The following is a 25,133-nucleotide window of genomic DNA, read 5'->3' on the forward strand; positions in this document are numbered from 1 at the left end:
ACAAAATTCAAAACATACTCAAAGTAATTATTTCATTTTTTCATGCTAAAGAAGTTGATAAAGCAAAAAGTAAGTTGTAGAAAGGTCAGTGCTTGCAGTTTAATCATGTTGGTTTATTGCTTTTATCTACAGTATTAGGAATTATTATTAAAAATATCGTGCAAGGCGTCAATTCTGTCTACGTTCCAGTGAACATTTTGAGCTTAACGCAATTTTTTTTAAGCAAATTACGTCATCGCTTTAATAAAAGGCGAATCATGTCAACATTTAGCATCATCATTAAGTGCTGAGGATTCCGTTCCTAGTAGTGATAAGGAATTCTGCAAAGATGTGTTAGTTTTGAATAAAATTTCTTTGAAAATCATGTAGAAAAACAAATCTAATAGTTCATCAGACTTGCCAAACAGGTTCAAAAATGACTTTCTCAGAACCTCACATGAATGAGATATCTCTCGTATTGGAAGAAATTGGTGAAACTGGCAGAGCTGGCATTTATTGTACTTTTTTCCTCAGTTTATGCGAAAAATCATGACTGCCTGCCGTTTAACGCTTTTTCTTTAAAATTCGTACCCCTTGTACAATCGCTCTCAAAATTGTTTAATGGAATGCATGAAAACCCAGAAGCGTGTACAATTATGAAAAAAGTCCGGAAAAATCATCTGTATTTGTAACTATTTTCACAAAACACATGAGATATGCATCTGAAGTGCATTCTTTTCTGTTAATCTTGAAACTAGAGAAGAGGATTTAAGAGCCTAAAATGTGGAGGGTCGTGTCTGAGAAATGTCTACATCTGGTCCCAAAGCAGGCCAAAACAACTGTGAACAACGCACAGGAGGCTTTCTTACCCGCTTTGATCTGTTATATGCTTAATGTGGTGCAGTATTGATCGAGTCGCTATTTTGTACGTAGTATATCTTTCACTTTTCCTTGCCCTTTCCCGAGCTCAAGCCTCCAGGAGTAAGTAAAAGCATCGAGTGTCTTGAAATTGAGGTGTCGACACTTTCTTGACCAGCAGGATCATGTCATCAAAGAAGTCTTCCAGGTTAAGTCAACAATATTGTTTAATCAGCAGAGGAAGAAATGAATATCATTTTCTTCTAAAAGGAAGCGTCGTAACTGAATAAGTGGCAAATCCTTTGATTTTTTGCGAAGCACTGAACAAATCCACACCTCGAGTAATTGACGTTGACCAAAAATCACTATTTTGAATCATTTTCACTCACCCCAATACATGTATATCAAATGGTGAGACTTTGTCAATAGGTGTTGATTTTCAGCAAGCCGTATTTTACACGGTGTAAAGAAATTAAGGGGTTCTGAAAATCCTATCCCCTTACTAAAAGAATAATTGGATCATATTGAATCTGCAGTTTTCAACGAAAGGACATATTATAAAACCTAACGCCATACCACGAATGATCCAAATTAACTCTAAAGGTCTTTGGCAACTCTCTGATGTTTGGCCACCGAAAGATTGACTCTTGAAATTCCAGATTTCGGCCCTAAGTCCGGTCTGTTCTAAATGAACTTATCGCACTTGCATGAGGTTCTCTACTTTCAAATGGTTTGAGGATGAACACTGAAAGAATAACCAACGTCTCTTGGTCTTTGCCGGCCTTCAGGATGCCCTTATCTTTGGTTCTGGCCTTAAGACTGCGCTCACTTGAATTTTCAGACATTGTTTGGACGGCAATCGCTCAGAGGGTTGCCCATTGCCTCTAGGATGTCGTTAGACCATTTGTAATATGCCACTATGTACTAAATAGTGTCTCTTAAGGAATGCTTGTGGTTTTATGTCAAAGAAATCTTTGAGCAACGAGAAATATTGTTAGAAACAGCCATGGAGGCCCTTAATATCTTTGCACCCTGTACTTACTCGGCACCGGTTAAAAGATATTGACAGTTTATGTAATTGTAATTTGATTTGCCATGATTTCTAACCATGAAAACTGTTTTTCTCCTCATGGTTGTAAAGAATTTGATGATTTCGAGCTCGTCATTGAAGCGCACAACATTAATTAGAATTTGCACCATGGGAGAGCAATTTTCCCGCATATGGAAAAGTGTGAAATGAAATCAATTTGAGCCCAATTCGTCCTTGGATGGTACCATTTCTTTCTTTCTTTACTTTGTTATCCGACATCATACTTGTTTTTGTGCGTTGCTTTCTTTGAACCCATTAACAACTATCGGAAAGTTGCTTTCTAGATTGTCTATAAAGATTTCGCTCACGATGAACACATAAATCGTTCCAATCACAACAATAGCGATTGAAAACGGTGGTGGTTTATTGGAGGCTATGAATTCTTAAACAAGTTATTCATTCCAAAACATAATTCACAGCTTTTTGGTATTATTTGCAAGAAGTTAAAAGGTACAACAAAAATTAGTCATGCCAATGACTGGAATTGTTCAGCCTGAAGCCATAACAATATCACGTCGTCGAAACGAGATAACCCGAGCGATTCACATTAAGAGGTACAGAGTCTGTTTTGAGGAGGTATGCGTTTAAGGGTCATATATAATGTGTTCTGGCACACATAAAACACCCTCTTTTGAAGTTGATTACTTTTTGAACTTGGGGATTGTCGTTTCCCTTAATCTTGAGCATCATCTGAACCAAGGGAATGTTATTAGATTGCCGTTGAGCTACATGCATTTTGATCCCATTGTAGTTGTAGGCAGACCATTAATTAGGATAGAATTTGATTTTGAGTAAGTTTTTTGTATCATTTAAAATTAAAGCGATCTCCCCTTAGAGAGGGGAAGAATTCAGCGGAGAGGTTTGACATTTAGAAGGGATTCCAAAGATGATTTTGATTATGTCACCAATCTCGGTAATCAACCTGATCGACCGATTGATGGTGGCCTCATCGGCAAGGGCCAGGAATTGGGAGCGACGCAAGAGGATGTGGAGGTATTTGGTACTTAGTTTGGCCACTGGTTCATTAGGGAACAGTTGAGCTGCCGGCAAGAACAGGCTCATGAGGAACATAATTTTGTAGAATTCAATATTAGTAACGATGTAGTTGAGATCCAGCTTAAGTTGCTCGAAGCGCGCCACCACGTTCACATCGGCTAACTTGGCCGACTTGTTCAACCCTTGGACAGTGAGCTTCTTGGGGGTGAATGAGGGCAAGATGGGCGAGACCCGTTCCATGAGGAAGGATATGTCCGACACTCCCAAGGCAAACTCGATTTGAGCCCGCACACTTGGGAGGTTCTCGCTCCAAAGCTTGGCCACTCCAAATGAGGGCATACACGCCTTCTCCACGAGAACAGCTTGGCCTCGGTCTGAAAGGGAGAGGAACTCCCAGTGTTGCTTCATGATGATGGTGAAGCGCCGTTTCCACGTCACAATGGCGCGACGCATGAAGCCCTTAGACACGGGCACATCCATGGCATAAGCAATGAGCTCTTCCACCACGTCCTGGCCCAATGGCACCTCCTTGAAGATCCTGTCCATGGTATTGAACTCTTGTTGGAGTAGGGATTCGTCCAGTTCCCCGTAAGAATGGCCGATTTCTTTGATTTCAATGGGATGGCTCCAAACCCAAGTGGTCATGGAGAGGGACATTTCTTTCAAGCTGTCAAGGTGGCATTGGAGAAGGTGCCTGTTGATGTGGGCATAGTCTGCCATGGCCGAGGCTTTGAGAGCATAGTTGAATATGACATCGGGATTCTCATACAAGGGGTCAGAGGAGTTGTTTGTGTGGAACAAACAGGCATAAGCCAGAATACCCAAGCAGTCGATTGACAGCGGGAGACCGCAAATGTCTCCCATGAGGTTCAAAGTCTCCAAGAGCTGCGTCACATTGGGCAACAGTCCATTCGAGCTATTCCACAAGGAGAAATTGAAGTTGACCAAATCAGTGCCCAGACTGACACCATACATCTTTTGTCCCAAAAATAGCCAATCTAATTGCTCCAAGCGGTATGAAGAGCAGCAAAATCTCGACAGTACGGCAACTTGAAACATGGTGCCGTTCTCAGTGAGGAGTCGGGCCTGATCGAAAGAAGACAGGGACCAAAAGTCCATGTTTCCTCGGCAGAAATGAGCCCAAACATTCTGAATCAGGTCCAAATGGTTCTTGAGCATTTTCTTCGTCAACCTAGTCTGATCCCCCTGAACGTACATACTCTCCACCAGGACAGGGTCAAAGCAGACTTGGCTTACGGCGTAAGCGAATTCTGCCTTGATTGTTTCAATGGATTGTTTTAGGTTGTCCATAGGTTCTGGAGATGTCTGGTTGCTAAACACGGTCGATTGGCTCATGGGCGGGGAAGTCGCAACTGCAAAGTTTGAGGCCGAACTTCTGTCTACCGTGCTGCCGATGTTGGTCATTGTACTGCAGACAGGGGTGTCTTGATTACTATCAGAGCAGGCATCCGACAACGAGCTCGCAGTGCCTGATTTGGTCCGGCCTTTGGACCGGACAGATCTGACCGACTGGAGCCCTTTTGAGGAGACCTCTGGGGACTCAGGATCAGATTTGTCTTTTATGTCTTTCCTCTTGTTCATCTTCCGGAACCAACTTTTCTTATCCTCCGAGGACATGACTTGATTCCCTTGCATACCTGCTGCCACACAAGCACGGTAGCGGCACAATTTACACTTCTTCCGGTTCTTCTCCGTGATCCGGCATACATTCTGACCATCACCTTTGCACACAAACTTCACATCATCCCCACATTGAACGGTTCGCCGAAAGAAGGCCCGACAACTCAAACAAGTACTGGCCCCATAGTTCAGATGATAGCTTCCAGTTTGAGCTCCGCAAACACTACATATTAACGACCGTTTTACCTCGTGGCGCTTTTGTGCGGCCAAGTCCATTTCACACTTGGAATCTGCGGCCATATTGCCGATAGGCGAGTAAAGCTCGTTTAGGTTCAAAGTGGAACTGCAGCAATCTGAGTCCCATTTGGTCTCGTTGTTCGACAAGCACTAAAAACATTGATAATGAAATATTCAATGCCGAGCACTAAAATGCTAGTGGTCGTTGAATGCGTTGCCATGTGAAGGTTGTGAGGCACTATTTTAATATACTAACTTTATCGAACAAGAACACGGAAAATGAGTTCCTGCTTTGTGGAAAACTCGGAGGAAACAGGTTCAATGCATCCCCAAAGGGATAGTCGTTTTAGAACACTTACGTTGAACCAAGGTCGTCAAGCCGAGGCTACAATCTGCAATTCATTAGCAGAGGGCAGACCTAGAGACACTGGATTCATTGCCTAGAGCATCTATAGGCATTAGGCAGACCTAGCTGGCAGGCCTACTAGGAGAAAGACGGAAACCTACAAGCGCTCCTCCAGTCGAGTAGCGGGCGAAACATGGATGTCCACTGCACTGACGAACTCTGGCGGAAAAGAGTTGACTTTCAATATATGCTTTGTGCTGTCATGCAGACACTTTTTTGCAACTTTCGTTTGCCATGGCCTATCATTTTCTTTCAAATAAGCACCGACGGATGCAAGAAATTACTTCAAGTTTTTGGGAGGCATGGTTTGTCCAGGAGTACTTAGATCATAACTTACACCCGTTCTCATTCATTTGCGGAAATAAATGGCAATTATTAAGAGTACTTTAGGATCATCATACCTTGTTTTGTGTAAAAAAAAAGTGAAATAAGTGAGTGCAAATCTGTTTTCATAACTGCTCTCAATCAAATCAATTATCAATGTGTTGCGATATGAATTCGAAGTGAATTAACCTTATGCTTATGGCTGGAGACTAAAACCTAGATGGCGTTCACGTTTTTGGGTCTCATCGCTAAAGTTGCCTTCCTCTCTCCGTCTCTTATGACACGTGCAGTATCTATGACTTCTCTTTGCTTTCCAGTGGAGTTTCCACCGTTTCCACCCATGCTCTCTACCTCTGAAACAAGAGGATTCTAGTAGCTCTGTGGTCCCTCCAGAAATTGCGTGTCGGGCTTGGTATTTCTAAAGAGCAAGGAGGTCCTCGGCCTCCACGCACAACGCACAGAGTGACCAAATTGAACTGTGAGAGATCAAATACAAATATTGTCTGATCGACGACACGCTTCCAGGGTGGACTCTCGTGACAAGCAAAAAAACCAATTTCAGTTCAGAAATACCACATGAATCACCCTATTTATGGTAGAGGGATGCACCAACTTAATCTTGTTTACAATAAAGGTCTTTATTGGGTTCACTCAATGTCTCACTCAACAAGCTTAGATTTATCCACACTTGCACAAACATCCACATTTTACATGCTTGTCTAGGCAATTAGCATTGTGGTGTCGAGCCAATTTGATAGTACGTTCACTGATTAACACCAAACATGCTCATTTAGTAGGGTTTTGTAATACAGCTCGCTCAAAATCGCTCGATTATTGAAAATTCAATGGGCGAATGCCGAAAGTTCACTGTGATGTTTGTCTTGGTTCTCTCTCCCCCAAATGCCCAAAATCAGGGTGCCGGGCCACATTTTTCTTTGAATTTCCTTTACTTGACATCCCCTATCGATTCTGCTTTTTTTGATAGAGAAGCTATTGAATACAAATAACGTGCTTATTTGGATGCCTGGAGTTTTTAGAACAAGATTTCTGGATGAATAGATAACAAAGTGAGCAATCTGTGTGATTTTAACACCACTAGTTCAAATTGTGTCGATTTCAGATCTTTATTGGTCCTTTTGGTTCATTGCATGTACTCCCTTTGATAAAATTATAGTTTATCATCGTCTATGCAAATGTTTCAATTATTCATGCTTGATTTACTCAATCAATCATTATCGAAGTTTTGAAACGTTGATGTCAAAATCCTCCTCCTCGTCCATCTAGGGTCTCGAATTCCATTCACAAAATATATTCAATCAAATTCATCTTAATTACCAAAATTTCATCTTAGCAAACTTTCTTTAAGTTGTGTCAACATTATTTATTTATCTACATCTCGCACGAACCCTTTGACCACAGTGCAAATGTGATATTCTTCTCTATCAAAATCCTTCCTTCCACATAAATTATTTCAATATTTTATGTAGTAAACTATTACATACTTCAAGCAGTCCATTTTAAATCTGGCATTCGAAATAGCAATCAAATCGTTCCGAACAATTTGATTTGGTCAATTCGAGTTGAAACGTTTTCTAAGGACCTTGTGGTTCCTAGACAGAGTCTTTAAATATTCAAACCTGATTTGTCAAAAACCATAAGTTGATTGCCACGTAAAAATTTAAGCCGAAAAGGTTCAACTTGAACCGAATATGGCAATCGCTAAATAGTACACTCAGGCGCTTTTTCTAACCTAAAATATTTAATGTTCCAATTTTCAAATTATTCAAAAGGTGATCGGGCAAGGGAAATTTGTGTCAGACTATAAATCGATTACTTGAGAAATATCGTGATGGGGTCTATTCTTAAGTGCACAATGTTTGGCAAGCTCTCGATTGAATTACGTCTCTCAAAATTGTAATAATTGTTAGCTCTATTACGTCGCATAAGGAGCTCACCTTCGATTTTTACCTAGAGGAGTATCCGTAAAAGAAATTATTGATTCCAGAGATTTCGCAGCAGGGCTTCTTTTACGGAATTGTGACAAAAAGTTCTTCCTTCTTTTTCAACCAAGTAAATGAGCACATCTTGGACTGTAGAAGACGGAGGTTGCGGTAAAATAAATAACTAGTTATTATTAATATCAAAACAAGGTAGAACATGCTCGGCCCTTACTTTCAACGTCAGACTGCCCACACAAAACAGGAAGAGGCATGGTAGATTCCTAAATGAACTACTCGTGACATGCCTTGAAAGCGATATCTTTGCCGGACATTATGTGACCCGGGTCACTAATTATACATAATATTTCGGTCCAAAAACAACGCAAACGCACCACAATTCAATAAAGAGAAGTCCGCCCAATCGGCTCATCGTGGAATATTTCAGCATATCAAAAGCTTTTGCATTTTGCATTCAAAAACAATAGCAAAACCCTTTTAAGCGTTAAAACTTGAGCTAAAACCACTTGGTTGCCATTGCTGCCATCTTTTTGAAGCATGGTGAAAATGGCTTCTGACTTTTGTAACAGTTTGATATTAATATGTCCTAGGAAACATGACTCAAACAATATAATTAAAAACCAGCCATGAATGGTTATCAGAAATCACATGAATGATTAAAGCTATTCGTGCTCAACTATACAAGGCGATGTTTTGAGTATGCTAATCATTATTCCATCCAATATGACAGATCACTTGTTTGTTTCTTTCGTTAATTTGGCCTTGTTATCTGAACACAAGTGAATATTCCTGCTCTTTCTGATCAAAGTAAGCCATTGTGCTAGTTTGAATGTAGACGTCTTTGTGCCATTCCTGAATAGAATTATTACAAGTAGTGATATCAAGTGGCGGTTTTGAAAATTGGTCGTTTTGAAATTTTTAAAGGCGATCTAGCCGAGGATTGGGGAAATAAGTTGCCAAAAGTTCTTATTTTCACAGAATCAATAAAAGTATCATTTCAAAAGTTTGCCCAATCAAGACAAGTTGGTAAAACTTCAAAAAAAGTTAAGTAAAATCTGCTCACGAGCACCTTTAAAGGATTCAGCTTTGAAGCATTTTTTCAAAGATTGCGCTGAAGGTTTTAAGTGATGTCAGATTCAAGTCTTTATTTGTCTATGCAGTGTTTTAAGAAGTGAAACACTAAGGGTCAACGAGTTTTTACGATTCAAATTTTCAAAGAATCGATTCATTAAGGGCTTGTGTTCGTTGTTGGAAGCATAAAACAATAAGAACCCAAAACAACATGACAAATTCATTCTTAGAATAAACAGCATGCGAAAACAGAATGGGAATTCAGACAGAAGTGTCAATATCAATCACAATCATGATTCTCACCTAAGGGGCAAGGTTCTCACGAAATTGCTCCTGCTATTCTAAAAGGCTGTCGTGCTCAATTCATTTCCTACAGCCCCGAATAGGGACGTGTTCCATGTTTATGTGAAACCCTCGCTTTGTAGCCAGAAAGCTGCAATACTTAAGCTCCACCATGACAATCTCGCGGGTATTGTCGGCATTGTTGTAGGTGTTGGAGGCAGTTTCTCTTGGTTGTTGTCTGATTGCACGCTATGTCTCCATTGGAAAGGTTCTGTATTGCCTTCCCTTGATTGAGCCTGGGAGAAGGCATAACCAGATCGGAAAGATGTGATGCGATCAAAGACTACGCCAGAGGGATTTTTTGGTTCATATCTGGCATTTTCTTCTTCTTCTTATTATTATTATTGTGATGAATCATTTAGATGGAAGACAAGGATAAATAGCATATGTCTTTTTACATTGACACTGCAAAGCCATTTTTTTAGAATACGAGTGTTTTTACTCGGATTGGTGTAAATTAGATTTGCTTGTAGACATTGATGTAGACAAAAGACCAGGTCCTCAAAGCAAGATTTCCTTGTTAATAATTCGAAGCAAAAATGTCATCAAAATTAAGCGGTTTCGCCAAAATATGGCACTCCACGTGGTTTTCTTTAACCAGATCGTCTGTCAATGTATAAAGCAAAACCTTAGATTTTCAGCGCAAAAGTACCTGCAGGAGCACAAAACATGGAGACACTCGTAACAGAGAGCGTCCTTGTTTAAATTGTCGTTGTAACGTCATATTACATTTTGGCTTGGTAACAAACAATCGTTAGAGGATATCAAGGCTTTATCATCTGCTAGTGCGCGATTATACTTTATGCGAAATGAAATGTGACGAAAAAAGATCCATGCCATGGGAATCTACAAGCTCTAAGGATTCATAATGTACCGACATAGTATGATGTTGCAGTTGTAGTATGCACGACTACTTTGAATAAAGATATTCAAGGGCTTTTATATGCCTTTCCTATTTTCTCAAAGGTTAAGCTCTAGGAGCAAGAAACTGTAAAACTTAAACTCATGGCCTATGCTATATTCGACCTTTTAAAATGTATCTCGGTATAAACCTAAAATTGTTTTTGTTTTGTAGCAATCCAGACTACTTCGAATTTGCTGATTCTTGGTCAAATTCTTGGCTCAAGTTAAACTATTGAAAGGAAGCGACGCTTCCATCACCTAATCCCTGGCAAAAAGGTATCGAAAGAGTAAACTGGACGATAGTGCATGACTTGAGCAATTGACCTTTAAGTCTGTTCGTTTCCCTAATGACCCAAATGGTACCATTTGTGTTCTTGGAGTGCAATTTCAACGCGATAGATTGGTCTATAATTAAATGCTAGTGTCCCAAGTCAGTAGTAATTAACTGAATAAAACCTAAAAGGATACCGACAAATCCCAACAAAAAGGGTGGTGGGATTGATTCCTCTGAATCTCAGATTTCTTTCCAATCCAGCATTACAACCAATCCGCTCTACAAATATTTGTCAATTGTACAACTTTGTAGTTTGTGTTGTGCTCTTTGTGGACATGAATCCTCTTATCAAAAATAAGAAATTTGGCTTTCAATGTGAGTTTCAAGATCTTACTGAAATGGATTTTGAACAAAGCAAATCCGGGGAGAGGAAAAAAATGTGCAAAATGTTAATTACATACGAAAATATTGATCCTTAGACTTGCAACCAATCAGTAAAATATCTCAAGCAAATGAGACAATACTATGCCTTTTCTAAAGAGGCAGCTCATAAACATACATAACCTTATCAAATCTTGGATTTGTGACTATTTTTTATTGTTACAACAGCATTATTTCTCATTGTCATTTGGTCAATGCATGATGAAACAATTCTAGTTAAATTCATTATGATTTCACTTTCTAGTCAACAATGTTATTGCTTTTACCATTTTACATGTTTCTTTTAAAGTACATTTTGCAGTCTGTATGGTGTTTATACACCATCTTTCCTTAATATTTTTACTCCATGACATGACTAAGTGTCGAAATAAAGATATTATTAACTAACCAGAGAGATAAACTAGTCGAATGCGGACTATGACAATGCCTATCAGAACGGTGCAGAAACGATTTGATAACTGATTTCGTTGGTAGAATGAGGCTCAACTCTAGCACCAAATAAAAAAAAACTCTTTACCATCAAAATGTTACATCAGTCTGGTCAAATGTCTTCGAATGTCCTCTAAAATGAGTAAAGAAAACAAAAACAGTTGCCATTACGTCTTCCTTGTGCAGAAAAAAAGTATTTTTTCCGATTTTTTGATACTTTTCAAAGAACATTTTTACACCCTCTCGTATTATTTTGAACAACATTTTTTATTAGCCCTACTGATGAAAAACAAATCAACTGAGCAATTGAAAAAAGATGATCGTCAAACATTGCAGCCCACCAAATACACCTTTTGATGTAGCCTCCTATCTCCTCAAACGTTTTATTCCCAGGTTCTCAAAACAATTCTTGTTCCTTTTATTATTTCACGGTTTTTCTCTCTTTCTCTCTCGAAAAAATGCGATCGCTTGTAACTTTCACATGGAAGCCTAAAAATCAGGCCAAAGTGCTATAATGCGATGGTGGCCTGTTAATCCAAACATATTTGTCAGTAATACACGAGTCCAACACGCACTAAAAGCAAGCCATTGTCAAGGACGGGTTGAAAGATTGAACATGAGGTCTGGCATTGTTTTTTCACCTTTTTTTTTCACTATTTCTGGTACCTTATGCCGCAAAAAATCTCTACATTAAAATGGCAGATTTAAAGGTGCACACCGACGCGGATGACGACAGAGACAAAATGATTCTAGGACAACTCGACCCAGTGGGCAACTCGATCCAGTGGACAACTCTACCCATTACAGATATTAGGCCCAAAATGTTAACTTACAAATAGTTCATACTTATGGAGCAAAATTGGAACTGTGATGTAAAACATGTCAAAATTTGAAAGGTTTTACGCAATTCATCATTTGACGTTTAAAAGCAAGTTATGCTTGCATCAATCAAGGTGTGAAAATCAAGTTTGATAATGTTTTAATCAAATTTGATGTTTTTTTATTTAATGACTGATGCAGTTATCTTTGTATGCACAGCGAATATTGACTCATCAAGCTTTGATTTTGTTCCATAATCATACGTTTTGGTTAATATGCTGCGATTAGTTATTGTACTTGGTCGAGTTGTCTGCTGGATCGAGTTGTCCAGACAAAATCTGTGCTGGTTGAGTGGAAACCCCGGAAGGGTATGGGACACAGGAAAGCTAATAATTTTCATGAATCATGTGCAACTGGAATGGGTGATTTAAGTGTTTCAAATATTGCGGTCTGAAAATAATTGAAACACTTCATTATGAACGCTTTTTCATCCTCTAGTATTCCCAACTCAATTTGAAAACGACAGCCAGGGACCCGACTAGATGCAATTCATAGGTTGCGGGATAAATGTTAGGGAAAGTTCCGTTAAAGTATCTACAATGACAACATTTCCTTTTGTTTTTGCAACGCTTCATTTTTTCCTCCTATACACATGATTATATCTTTTTATGATATACAAGAATGAAATATGTTTTGGCCGTGAACAAACTGAATTAGAAAGGGTTGCAAATTGCCTAGTTTTCCCCCTTCCCAGTTGTGACGTAGCGTATCTTCAGGCCAAAATAATCGCTTCTCACTCGACGACGCCCTGGAAACAAAAGTGCGCGCAAATTGCCGTTTCTTGCACTCTGATTGGACTGAAAATGCCCTTCAACGCGCTCGCCCAGGCCATATGTGAGCTCTGGAGCGCGGGCACGCCCCATCTCTCGAGGAGTTTAGGTGGATGGAATTCTCACGGTATCGAGTTCAAGCCTTGGCTGATTTTTTTAAAATTACAGCAAATCAAGAAAAAGGGATTTTCAAACGAAGATGAAGTGACTTGAACAAAAATTATTTGAAACGAACGGGGTAGTACTCATACCAATATATAGTGGCATAATAGAACACCCTGGCTTCAAACCCTTTTCAGGAGGGAATAGAATAGGTGGAAGACTAATCACGGGAGCGATACCGGCTGAAATGGCGGTGCGCAGCCAAAGACATGTTTCAAGCAGAGGAGGAAGTGCCTCTTCATCTGTTCTGCCCAAGCCTCAAGCCTCAGCCAGCGCTGGAATCATCTCCACGTCTGCAAAGCCGTTTGCGCTCCAAGCGGTGAATTTCAGCACTACTCTACCTCATCCTTTGACGTCAAATACTCGTTCTTCAATAGAGCATACCTCTTAATATATCTGGAGAGCAAAAGTTACATGTACTATATTAAAAAGAAAGTCAATTGCGTTTGAAATATGTAAAATGATGTATTTCAAACAAACGAAAGTATTCATCACTTTGTAAGTATGAAATCAAAAAGTATTTTCTATTTTGATTTTGCTTTTTAAACTTAGACTTAAATAGTTTGAAAATTAATCAAACCTGTACAATATCAGACAGCCAATCTTGTTGAAAATTAGGCCATCCCATCAAAATTGGGAAAGCCCAGCGCTCACTCAACTTATGTTAATGAAACCTTGCACCAAGATGGTTTGATTGAATTTATTTCTTAATGACGCAACTATAAGTTGGCTTTAAATGTCGTCATCTACCGGTTAACTCGTAGCTAACTTTTTGAAAAACATATTCATAAAAAGTGTGTGTGCATGATTGGCAATCACAGTGATAAGTACACTGAAATATTTTAATCTTTTTTTCTGCCTCTATGTAATGTCAATGGATAAATCGTGTAAAAGTGAGTGCATCACTACGCACAATATAGCCTACTGTACTCTTGTAATAAAGCAGTCTATATTATTAGATATTTGAGTGCAACATGCCATGCCATCAAAGATGTCACCAAAAACAACCACCCAAAATTTAGTTCTGTTTTTCATCGATAGGAGCAGTGCGGGCACAAATTGGCCTGTTCTTGCTCTCATGGCTGATAGGGTGGCTGGAAAACTTCCTCTATGTACGTACGTACACACACGCACGCAGTCACAACAAGCTAGCCAGTCAGTAGCTGATCAGTTAATAGTGCTTTAAAGTGATTATTTATTTGCTTTGGGCGTGTCACATAGCCATTGGTTCATCTGTGCAGTGCTATGGTCACCTCAGAAACCCCGGATATGAATGGGGCACACAGCCCCAATCAGGGACAACAGAAAAGTCCGCGGAAAATTAAGGTGGGCCACCTATGTTCATCTTTCATTCATGAATACACAGTCCATCCTTGTGGAACAGGAATGGACTGTGAACGTGACCATCAGGTTTTAAATCTGGGGGATGGTGGCTCACTGAGAAAAGATATTGAAAATAAACGAAAGGATTGAGCAGATGCCATTGGTTCAATTCACCGGCAGAAGTTGTACTGTACTCCCATGGCAACATGATTTAGCCAAGACGCGAAAATGGTTCATGGCTCAGTTGACCTGATTTAAAACATAATTTTCTCCAGGCACAAATGGTTTTGTCTTGGCCCGAGAAATAAATTGAAGAAGGCGTTCTCGGGTTTTAAATAATATCATTAATCGTGGATTGTACCAACACTGATTTTTTCCCCTCACACTTCAAAAGCCTATCTGAATAAGTTGTTAGATAAGGATTTTTTTGTCATCAACTTCCAAGTTCAAGTGGCCATATTCGGTTCAATTGAAATTGAATGCACAATGTCGTAATAATTGCAAAATTGCCCAAGACTGATGTCATAGCCAAGAAAAACTGACCTTGGGAAGCGAGATATGGCTTTATGAGCAAAATCTCAGAGAAATTTTGTCGAATAACTCCTAGCTGAGACTTTGCCTTAAAGAGTTTGACAGAGTTTGAAAACTTTTGTAGTGTTTATTTTCGAAACACTCTCAATGACGTGGCCGTTGAGGTTTTACCTGAAAAGATTGAATCGGAGTTAAAAAGTATAAGATATTTTGTCCATATCAATGATTCAAACAAGAACGTGTGCACACGTGTTTCACATTGTATATAGGCTTGCTTGTGTTCAAGTCAATCCTACCAGTTGTGGGCAAACTTACCTTGCAACTAAATATACCCCAACATGTATGATAAACGCTATTCTCCACCGATTAGTTGGCGGTGCTCATTTTTTAAATTGTGGCAAATTGTTAGAAAGGTTTGGAGAGAGACCTTAAAGTCTATTAATATCGTGTTAGGTTAGGTAAGGTAAGGTTAGGTTGAGTTTATGACTCCCAAGACTCGAAATGTGTATTCAGTTGACATTTGAGATTTTGATCTTTGTACTTCCAAGGTGCAAGTTTATGGTTTGGAAACTAAACCATTGTGTGTGCTCTTCTGGCCTAGAGTGATGCATATTTTGGACACCAGATCGTGTTGATTCGGCCACCAAGATATTTGGTTTCGCTCAATCTACGGGAAGAACCGAGTTATCGGCGTTCAAAGAGGATTTTATTTTTGGCTCGTGGGTGTTTCAATGTGTTTGTTGCTGGCCCACGAGGAAATCGCGACTTGATGCCTTTTTGAGATGGGAATTATACAATGAGAAGGTCTCAATGTGAAATGTGGTGATTGTGACAAGTCTTGGAATCGAATTCTGATCTAGTCAAGAGTCAAAGCGAAAAAGGATTCAAATCCTGATTATTTTTATGCGCATGTGTATTTTTTTTATTAAAACTTTGAACATGAAAAACACCTCTTGGTTGAAATGCCGAGGTGGGTTTAATTTTTTTTCTAATAGAAGTGTTTCAATCATCTGTTGTATTTAAATATCTGTACTAGTGCTGGGGCGAGTCCGGACTCGAGTCCGATTGCACTCGAGTCTTTTACGCGATTTTGGAAATATGAGCCGATATTCATTTTTTCTTCGAAATTCGCAAGGCAAGTCCTTTTGCCGGACTCGAGTCGAAGTCAAAAAAATCAAACGACTAGCGCCAGCACCAATCTATACATTACCAATCAATCAGCTGAATTTAGATCTGAGGTGAACAATATTCTCCCAAAATATCCAAGCTGATCAATTTCTAGAGCATAAAAACTACACAATACTGATTGAATAAAACACCAATATCGATCGAAACAATTCCCATTTAAACACAAGTATAGGGAAAATGTCTCCCAAAACAAATTGTTTGGAATGCGTGGTATGATCAAAAACAAAATCTGAGCTCTGGGAGAGCGTTGTTGAAAGGCAGATTTTGCGCAGAGAAGATCACAGCTATGCGAAGCTGGCAAATTTGCGGTTTCCATTCCTGGAAGGGCTACCAAAACGATGGTGTGTGCGAAAACAGACAAAAAGGACGCGTCTGAGAAATCCAGACCACGCTCAATGCATGACTTTGATGAGTCACGCTGGCCTGGTTTGTTCGAGTTCAAGCTTGGATGGTTTCCATGGCTAGACCAACCCAATTGGTTTCGTGACTGGTTGGAAAGCCCACCAAAGGGGGTTGATCTCGCGCTTTTCCTACAATCCAACGTGATCTCGTTGAAGACACAGTTTGGTTGTGATTCTGGGCAGGTTTGTGTAATTGACCAAAGGTGGGCGCATCCGCTTCTAGGTAATTAGTTCAGTTGGCAAAATATCTGCCTCTCGTTTAGGCGAATGATTTTTTGGTCTGTTGAATCGTAATGCTTTTGTGTCCGTTAATCCACTAATCAGTGACTTTTACCTTTTATGAATTATGACAGCTGAAGCTTTTTGATTTTTCACAGAAAAAAATGAACTCTTAGTGCAAAATTAGGTGAAAATAGCCCCCAATTGATTAGTTTTGCCACTGAAAAAGCCAAAATTATTAATCAGCTTTTTAGACTTTGTTTTTTTTTTACTTTCTCTTTTCCCGTTGTTATAATCCCCACTAGTGTTTTTGATTAATTTCTTTTGAACCATATTAAGTAAATCAGCCATTAGTTTTTCGTTGAAGGTGCTCACCATTGCCAAAGAATGACATACTTTTTTTTAAGAGATGAGGGCAAAATATTTGCCCTTTTATTGAGAGTGAGTAGGCGGAGAATTTAAAAAAACTGGAGTAATTGAGTGACTTTGACGAATCTTCTAGAAAATCGAAGATAGTAGTTAGTTTTTCTTTCATTCATTGAGCTTGTTTTGTGGCTCATATTTTATCGCGTCATTTCTGAAGAATTAGCACAGTAAGAATTTCAAAAACAAATTGGCAATTTTCTTCGAAGCGTGTTCTCAAAGTAAAGGATGCCATTCTTATTTCTTGTCCGAGAACTTGTCTTTAAATATGATTGATGAGGTTTGACAAATTGAAGCTGACAAGTTGAGGAGGGTTACGAATTGACAAGGCTCTTAAATATACATGTTTGTGGCCAAGGCTTTGAGCGAGTAAAATGCTGAACCATGTTTGTTTGAAGTGCCAATTCATCGAATCCGAAATTCAATCAAAGTTCCGTGATAGTATTGAATGACGTTCCGTTCGGGTTTTTGTTTGGTTTCGTGCTCCCCAGTGAGAAATCTGTGATGAACTCTGCAAATAGGAGGGCGAATTGACATTTTCCATGTTTACACTCCGCTCTCATGTGAGTTGGCATTGTTTACTTTGAGAAATGTCAATTTTCAAGTAATGCATGACAGTTGGCCCTCTAAGAAGAGCGTTGAATACCTCTCTTTCGACAATCAACTGGGTTCTTCCTGGGTTCCTCCAGGGCTTTATCCTTCATTCACGATTAAGAGCGACATAATGACTTTCGATTTTTGCCAGACTCACCGCTTTGGAAAGCGGCCAAAATGACTCGGTCTGCTCATGACTTTGTTGGAGCGTGTCCCAAATCCACTGTATTGATTTCCCTGGCAACCCCAGGCCCATTCAAGCAAACTGCAACCTTACATTAGTAAGGTGTGAACGATGGTTTATCAAACTAAAACTGTCTCGAGGCCCATCGGAAACATGCTATGGTGTGTGCCTCTTGTAGAGACATTGGAAAAGAGAGATGCGATGAAAGTAAAAGGTTAGGTGACTTCAGATATGAAGTAATGATAACTAGAGTCAGACCAAAAATGTTTTTACATAAAACATATTTTTCACACATTTTGTTTCCTTTGAGGATATGGTTATCATTTTTGCCAAAGTCAAAGACAAATGTAATGCAAAAACTTTATGAATTTCACAAAACTTGGCATTGAGCTTGTTCATCAAGCACACGGATTGATGCTCTCTGGGGAACACATGACAATTGGGTTTCATGATTGCTTGAGTAACCATGCAGTTGATGTGATATCCATCATTTAGCACTATGTTGCTTTTCCTGATAGTGTTATTTGAAATTGCTGAACCTTATCAGTGAAAGAGTCTGCAGAATTGCACAGCTTGCATGCATGAATGGATGGATGTATTCTAGAAGACTCCTTTTGAAGTTATCTTAACAACCTGTAATCCAGGTTGAGCCTTTTTGTCATATCAATGGATATTTCTGAGATAGAGGCTTTACATTCATTACAATGCGTATTCCGATGTCACTTAATGTCCTCGAAACAAAATAAGGAGAGTTTGTGACAAATGGAATTTAACAAAGCTAACTCAGTCACCTCTCTGAATTGCGAAGACCTCTAACACTTCCATGATATTTTGACATATTTACATGCAATCGACACTTATCTTAGCCATGGCGGCTTATTCTATTTGCATTGGAAAACATGGATTGAAGATTTGTTTCCATCAGTGGGCGAAACCCAATCAGGTGGAAGGCAGGGATCTTTCAATCTCCCAATTTTCCATTATTTTCTTAACTGAAAACGATTCATACATGCTCTCAATTCATGGGAAAGACCAATTCGTAAAGAAAGAAACCAGCCAACGCCATCCGGCTTATCTCAGAATGATGAGGTGACTTTTGGTTTTGTCAATCTAGTTTATAAAACCAAATTGGATTGAACTGGGAATTCCGAGAGAGCTTTCAACTTGATCAAAGCTGGATCTGGCAAGCACGTTTTCTCTCGCAGAGAGATGTTTCTCTATGTGAACAACTCTGACAGGCCTACCTCTGCACCCCTCCTGTTCAATAGTACAGCACTTCTACTCAAGCTTTCCACATTCACGGAACTCCAAACAAGGGATTCAAACTCAATTTTCCACTAAACACTCCCGGGTAAATACACATCTCCTTCAAAATAAACCCGGCATATTTTGCTCAGGAAGGAGAATTGTGCATATATTGGCATTGGAAAAAAACCCAGACCTCTGTGTCATTTGATTTGAAGATAATAATGATTCACTTTGGAGACAATGTCCGCCGTATACTAGCCATTGAAATCGAAATTTGTTGTTAAGAAGTGTTAGGCCAATGGCAAAAACAATTGAAATTGGCATTTAAACTGATTGTAAATTGTCGCCAGAAGTAAGTTATCTGAGGATTAGAAGAGGAACGGTAAGTATCCAAATATTTCTCGGGGATCGTTGACAATAGAGTATTTATGTATATTCCGATCAGTATTAATGCAGAAACGGACGATTATGTGTGAAATTTTACAGCTTTTTGTTTGATCCCAATTAACAATCGGTCACTTTTGGGAGGCGATATAAACCCATCACAGAAAAGAGCTCGTCAAAATTAAGTTTTTCTTCCATGTTCCTTTTAATTTCATTGAATATATTTTCTCCTTAAGGCAGTCAGTTTGGTGGAAACCAAGGTGCGGCTGTTAAAATTCGTCATGAACTTGAGTTGCCAGAACATGTGAGAAAACGCGAAAAAACACGCCTGAAGGTGTAGAAAGCTTTGCCCCCTAAAAAGATGCACACTGCAGTTTGTTCGGCTCAGTTTGTGAATTTGAGGCAACAGATAATCAGGGCGTGACCAAAACACGCTCCTCATTTGCAGAAAAGTGAAACGGAAGCTGCTTTAAAGGTTTTAACCAAGATGTGAAGTGGAGTGTCCCTAGAGACTTCTATCAAGACCTAGCTAGTATGGTGGTCGACAGCGACAAGACCACCAATCACTTGGCTAAGAACGAGGCCAATGTAAGCCTTTTGCGATAATGACTCTCTTGCTAATTATTGACAGCGACAAGTCGTTAAAATATCGCCATTTTGCTCTGATTTGCAGGTAGGCAAAAGGACATCTCACATTCTGTGTCCACCGTTCCAGGTAAAAGGAGGTGCTGCCAAATCGCCAGGCATTGCCAATGGGGGTAATTGTTTTGCCAAGCGTTGCCATGTCTTCCTTGGCGTGTTCCAAAAAACAACAACATAGCGTTTGTCTCAGGTTGGAACGAATGCAATGAGGACCTGGAAGCAAACCCAATGATCCACTGATCCACTAGCGTCCCTCCCTGCAGACCCTGGCCAGAAAGACACGTTTTGAGTTGGAGGGGCAGGCCAAGCACTGATTTGGCTCTTCGGGACTAGATTCACTAATGACAGAGAAAATTGAAAGTTGTTGGGAGAGAATCACAGATCCGGCGCTTAAAGCTAATCTCCTGGAATTAGTTTGAACAATCAAAAGGATCTCTGATTGATGCAAGAATGGTCTTGACGAGAGGGTCATAAATCAGGGATGCATTTGGTGAGGAGCTCATAAGGGAATGACACAAGTCAATCTTTCTGTTTGACATTTGTGCTCTAAATGTTGGACCTTTTCGAGAAAATCTTCTACCCTCTGGCATTGGTTGCTTGTTCCAGGGGTGGCCATGACCAAAAGTCGAAAGAGTGTTGATTTTGGGAGAGTTTGAGGGCCAAGATGGCTTGATTTTTTTTTTTTTTTTTTTTTTTTGTGCGGACTTCCTTACCGCTACCGGGATTGGAATCCCAGCAGTTGAAGACGAGAAGATTATTTATTATACTTGACTTTTATTTATATACATTATTTGATCGACCAACGAATTGGAGTTGGCTGATCTGGCTAATCCTTGAATATAAGGTTGATCCGGAATTTTAGTCAAAAACTGTTCCAAGTCTGACTTAAATCTTGCTACTGGATCAACCCCTACATAAACCCTACGAATATTGAGGGCAGCAAATTGAACAATGAAGGAGCCCGAGATAGAAGGGAGTTGGACTTCATTGTTTTAACTAGCCTGGATTCTCGAGGGCTTGAAGGTGCTCTCAAAACGCACATTAAGCCTCTACGGTCACTACAATTGACCCTAAATCCTGGGTTGGGACAAAGCTCATGAATGCTTTTGAAAACGTACAATATCAGATACCTTTCGTACCTTCTCTGAGTACTGTACAATCCCAACCTTTCTAACCTCTCCCAATACGAGAGCTCTCTCATATCTTCAATGTGAGGTATTTTTGAGGTAAGGAATGAAACCAAGTAGAATACATTGAATGCCTACCATAAAGTTCTCTATAAGTGCAAAGAAATGGAAAACTCCGATATCATGCGTTAATGTTGTTTTCACTAGGCCAACAAGAGACCTTGACATGATCCAATGACTTCAGTGACATGCTTTTTTAAAAATTGCAAAAGTAGATGATACTAACATTTAAATTTGTATACGGTATATCTATCAACGTGTTGAGTCGTGATCCAGCTGAGGTCGTTATTTAGCTAAATGTACGCACATGCGTGGGTAGAACTATCCAAGAATTAGAACAAGACAACAAGAACAAAAATTGACGCAGTAAGTTTTGAAAAATAATGATTTCATGGGACTTAAGAGCAATGCATACAAGTTTTTTGGTAAATTATACAGCTTATAGTGAGACACGAAACTCTTTTCAAGGCACTTCCGTCCACTTTTGTTACACTTTGAATCAAATACTGAAGCCATTGATCCTAGATTTTTATTGCCCGATATCAAGCTGATTAAATTTCTTCGAAAAATTTTTACAATTTGTAATTAGCTCGTCAATTCAAGCCAAAAGGTGTGCAGAGTACCAACTATTTCAGGGTTTAATCACATAAAGATAAAAAAAAATCCGCTACAATTCGTGATAAAATTTCTATCACAATTAAACTAAGTTGCTGCACAAAAATTGCGAAAATCAATTGCAAAATACAATTCCATGAGGAAAAAGTGTAGGAAAGTTGCCTTTAATGTAAAATCATTCTTATTTTGTTATTTATACGTTAATGAATTGATTATCAATTTTGGAACTTTTGGAACTTTTGGAACTATAAGATACTCTTAACAAAAATTGGTTTATTCAAATATGCGCAATTTTGAATTGCCTGTACCTGACCCTGACACTCGCGCAATTGAGAAGTGGTTAATGTAGCAGACACTGCGATAAAACTCATCCAGTGTCTCCAAAATTGAATTAAACATCGCTGGATATGAACGAAACGTGCAAGAAAAATGAAAAGAGAACTAGTCCATCACAGAAAAAATTTCCATCCTCCAAAATGTAAAGTAAACTGAAAAATGTTATTTGCGCCAAAGCATGAGATAGGCCCAAAATTAGGAGACACTGATAGCAGAGGGCGCCCTTGTATCAATTTTCATTTAGTTGCGGCTAGTTCAGACTGTCATCCACCATCTCAATGTTGCCCAGGACCCATCTAGTCCCGGGAGCAATATCCATGGTCGAGGAAGAGGTCCTGGGTCACTTTGCAAAAGAGGGCCGAGCTCCCTTCCTCTGCTGAGTGAAGCATGAAGGAGGGAGGGAGTGAAAACCCGGCTTGGTGCCAGACTCTGCCAAATGAAGCAAAGGACAAGGAGGGAGGGAGGGGCGAAGGAGTAGGAGGACATGGCTGGCATGGAGGGATTCCTTCCGAGTTCCCAGCCATCCAGTCTAGTTCATGACTCCAACGCATAAGGGATTGTGTCCCGTGGAACAAGAATTTAAGGTGTGGAACAAGTCCAACTTGACCCCGGGTGAAGTGAGCCAAGGGAGTCACAAACAGTGTCGTAAGGCGCCCGGTCGAAACTCTCGTGCTTGTTTTGTCCAGATCAACTTAGGAACCAGAATGCAAAGTCATTTGAAGCAGGACTATCAAATATCACGATGTGATGCCTGCTTTGATTGACTAGACCTTGGCCGACTAGGGCGCAAAGTTTTATCAGACACATAGTTTTCAACCTACCTGCGTTTTTAATTGACCTTCGTTCAAGTACCGAGAGTTTCAACATGGCGTGTTTACTCATTCACTGGGAGCGGGAGGAGAAGTGCAAAAACTGTTTCTATGAATCCAATTTGACTGACGAATAGCAGTTCAAAGTCGTGGGTTATGTTGTCGAGTTGGTGAAATTGTGGACTTTAAAATCATGCCGGAAGAAAAATTCGTGGATAACAAGGAGCTCTACGAATCTGAGAAACGGAACGAGGGCAAAAAGCGATTGGTAAGATCAACACAGAAGGAAGACAAAGAAGCTAAAAGATTGCACAACTTGAACGATTAGGGAAAATGTAGGGCATTCCCGGGACTTCATTACGTATTGAATAAGTCATGTTGATGACGTTATTAGCCAACCAACCATCGAGCAATGCTGCCTCTCATTGCCCCAAAATGAGACGAGCTCATATAGATACAAAGACTAGAGAGCGTTCAGTACTACAGTAAGTTACACCGGATGTAACGTATTAACCTGCTGTTTTAATGTATCCCTCACGAACTTGGTGCAAAAAGAAGCATCAAATTCCAATAATAATCTCTGGTGCCTCATGATTTAAACCCGCATTTTTAACCTTCCTTGAGCTCTTGATTTTGTTTAAGTGTATTCACGACAGATACAAAAAACCATTCAAATGTCATAAATGTCACTGCCTGTAATCATAGCTCAAATAGAGTTTTAAGCTGAATTTAGAAAAAAAAAGAAAATCTTTCGGCAAGCAAACCCGCTCTAGATTTAGTAACTCTATGAGCCGAAATAAGCTCTCTTTTGCGTGCTTCCTCAATCCTAGGAGAGTGGATGTAATCTTTGAAGGAGGGTAGGCTCTTAATCACCCATCATCGTTAAGATAACCCTCGTACATAGAACTCCTCCTTCCTGACTTAATTATGCAATGAACCATCCTTTGAAGTAGAATATGGAACATGGAACATTCAGGACCAAACACAAAACTGAAGAAGGTCTTTTCTTTCTCTCGAGGCCTTGGACCATCAAGCTAGAAAAAGGTATCTTTTGATGATCTCCGAGACGTGCAAGCCTTTTATTCCAGTCAATGAACCATCTTCCACCGGATCCAGTTGTTTGCTTTTTAGGTATGTCTGTTTTAGCGCCACAACTTTTACAGCTCAAAAAGGGCGCCTTAACCGAGATATCCGGGTTTGTCAAGATTAGTCTGTGAAAGAAAGTGGGTGGGATCGGCAAGCTTGACTGATGAGCTTTTACTCGACAAAGGCCTTGATCGTCCAGAATTCTTGAATGCACCATTATTGGTGTCGCATTCCGACAATGTGTTCCATATTTTGTTAATCTAATTCATGTGTTCTGTAAATACCGGACACCTACGGAATTATTTTTTTACTCTAATCTAAAAGAGTTTTTCATTTGACATTATCCGTGGAACACGTTTCTTTAATACCTTTTATCTTCTAAAAAGTTAAATTGTGAGAAACTTTTTGAAGGGAAAATGTCAATCTTTTTTATCATCACAACAAATACCGTCTGAATCGGTGCAAAACTCTGATTTGATTACCGAAAGAACAGGATTGGATTAAATCTTCAATGCTTGAGTTGAATCCAATTTGAGGATGGAGGTTCAATAAAGCGTAGGATCTTCCACCAAAAAGGCTCGCTCGGATAATGAAATAATGTCGTGCTCAGCGGGCCTTGTTGTCATTGGAGTCCACTGCGGAGAAAGAATATGAGAGATGAAGGACAAAAAGAGACACCAATTGTATGAGCAAGTTGTCTTTTGTATCGTACTTGTACATATGTTGCAAGGCAGATGATATTTACAACACATATTATTTTTAAGCTAGACTTATCTTGAGGAATTTCAAAATCGAAGGTTGTTCACAAATCAGATCATGGTATAGATGGTTTGAAAGAGCAAAAATATTTGTCTTCCCTAGATGGCTCCTCTGGCACTTGTTTCGGAAATTCAGAAATTGCTTTTGGTGCCATCTTTGGACTTCTTTTCAGATATAAAGAGCCAAGTCTGCAAGTAATAGGAGTACATAAATAGTTCAACTTTCAAGTTCGCCAAACAGAAAAGCACAGTGTAGTTTACAAGCTAATCATAGTTGAAGAGTGAAATACTATTCAACGACATCTGGTGGACAGAATAAACTTGAAGCGCTTGGTCGAAACATCAGGCCATAGTTTTCGAGCGCAATCAATTGTCAGGTCTTAACTAAAGAATTGGAAGGTACGATATATATAACTGAATCAAATGGGAGCACCTCATCTCGCAA

General features: G+C 39.5%; 2 protein-coding genes across 3 annotated transcripts in view; one reads left to right on the forward strand and one right to left on the reverse strand.

Moving 5' to 3' along the window:
* Positions 1 to 2,237: 2,237 nt before the first annotated feature.
* LOC131892396 (uncharacterized) lies at positions 2,238 to 5,789 on the reverse strand. The gene has a single exon (XM_059242249.1). It carries the CDS (start codon positions 4,862 to 4,864, stop codon positions 2,759 to 2,761), a length of 2,106 nt encoding a protein of 701 aa, XP_059098232.1. The 5' UTR covers positions 4,865 to 5,789; the 3' UTR covers positions 2,238 to 2,758.
* Positions 5,790 to 19,625: 13,836 nt separating this feature from the next.
* The window catches only part of LOC131891703 (ankyrin-2-like), a 58,857-nt gene continuing 53,349 nt past the window's right edge, over positions 19,626 to 25,133 (forward strand). Inside the window, exons 1-2 of one of the 2 annotated variants that reach the window (XM_059241328.1) lie at positions 19,626 to 19,843; positions 19,929 to 19,970. In XM_059241328.1, coding sequence (XP_059097311.1) covers positions 19,790 to 19,843; positions 19,929 to 19,970 — 96 coding nt within the window. In that variant the 5' untranslated portion in view covers positions 19,626 to 19,789. The remainder of the gene's footprint in view (positions 19,844 to 19,928; positions 19,971 to 25,133) is intronic. The other variant, XM_059241329.1, reaches the window with a different exon arrangement.

The sequence above is a fragment of the Tigriopus californicus genome, chromosome 12 (genome assembly GCF_007210705.1).
Source record: "Tigriopus californicus strain San Diego chromosome 12, Tcal_SD_v2.1, whole genome shotgun sequence".
NCBI classification, from domain to species: Eukaryota; Metazoa; Arthropoda; class Copepoda; order Harpacticoida; family Harpacticidae; genus Tigriopus; species Tigriopus californicus.

Coding starts and splice junctions, on each gene's coding strand:
- LOC131892396 (XM_059242249.1), bottom strand. CDS start 4,864: ATGGCCGCAGATTCCAAGTGTGAAATGGACTTGGCCGCACAAAAGCGC.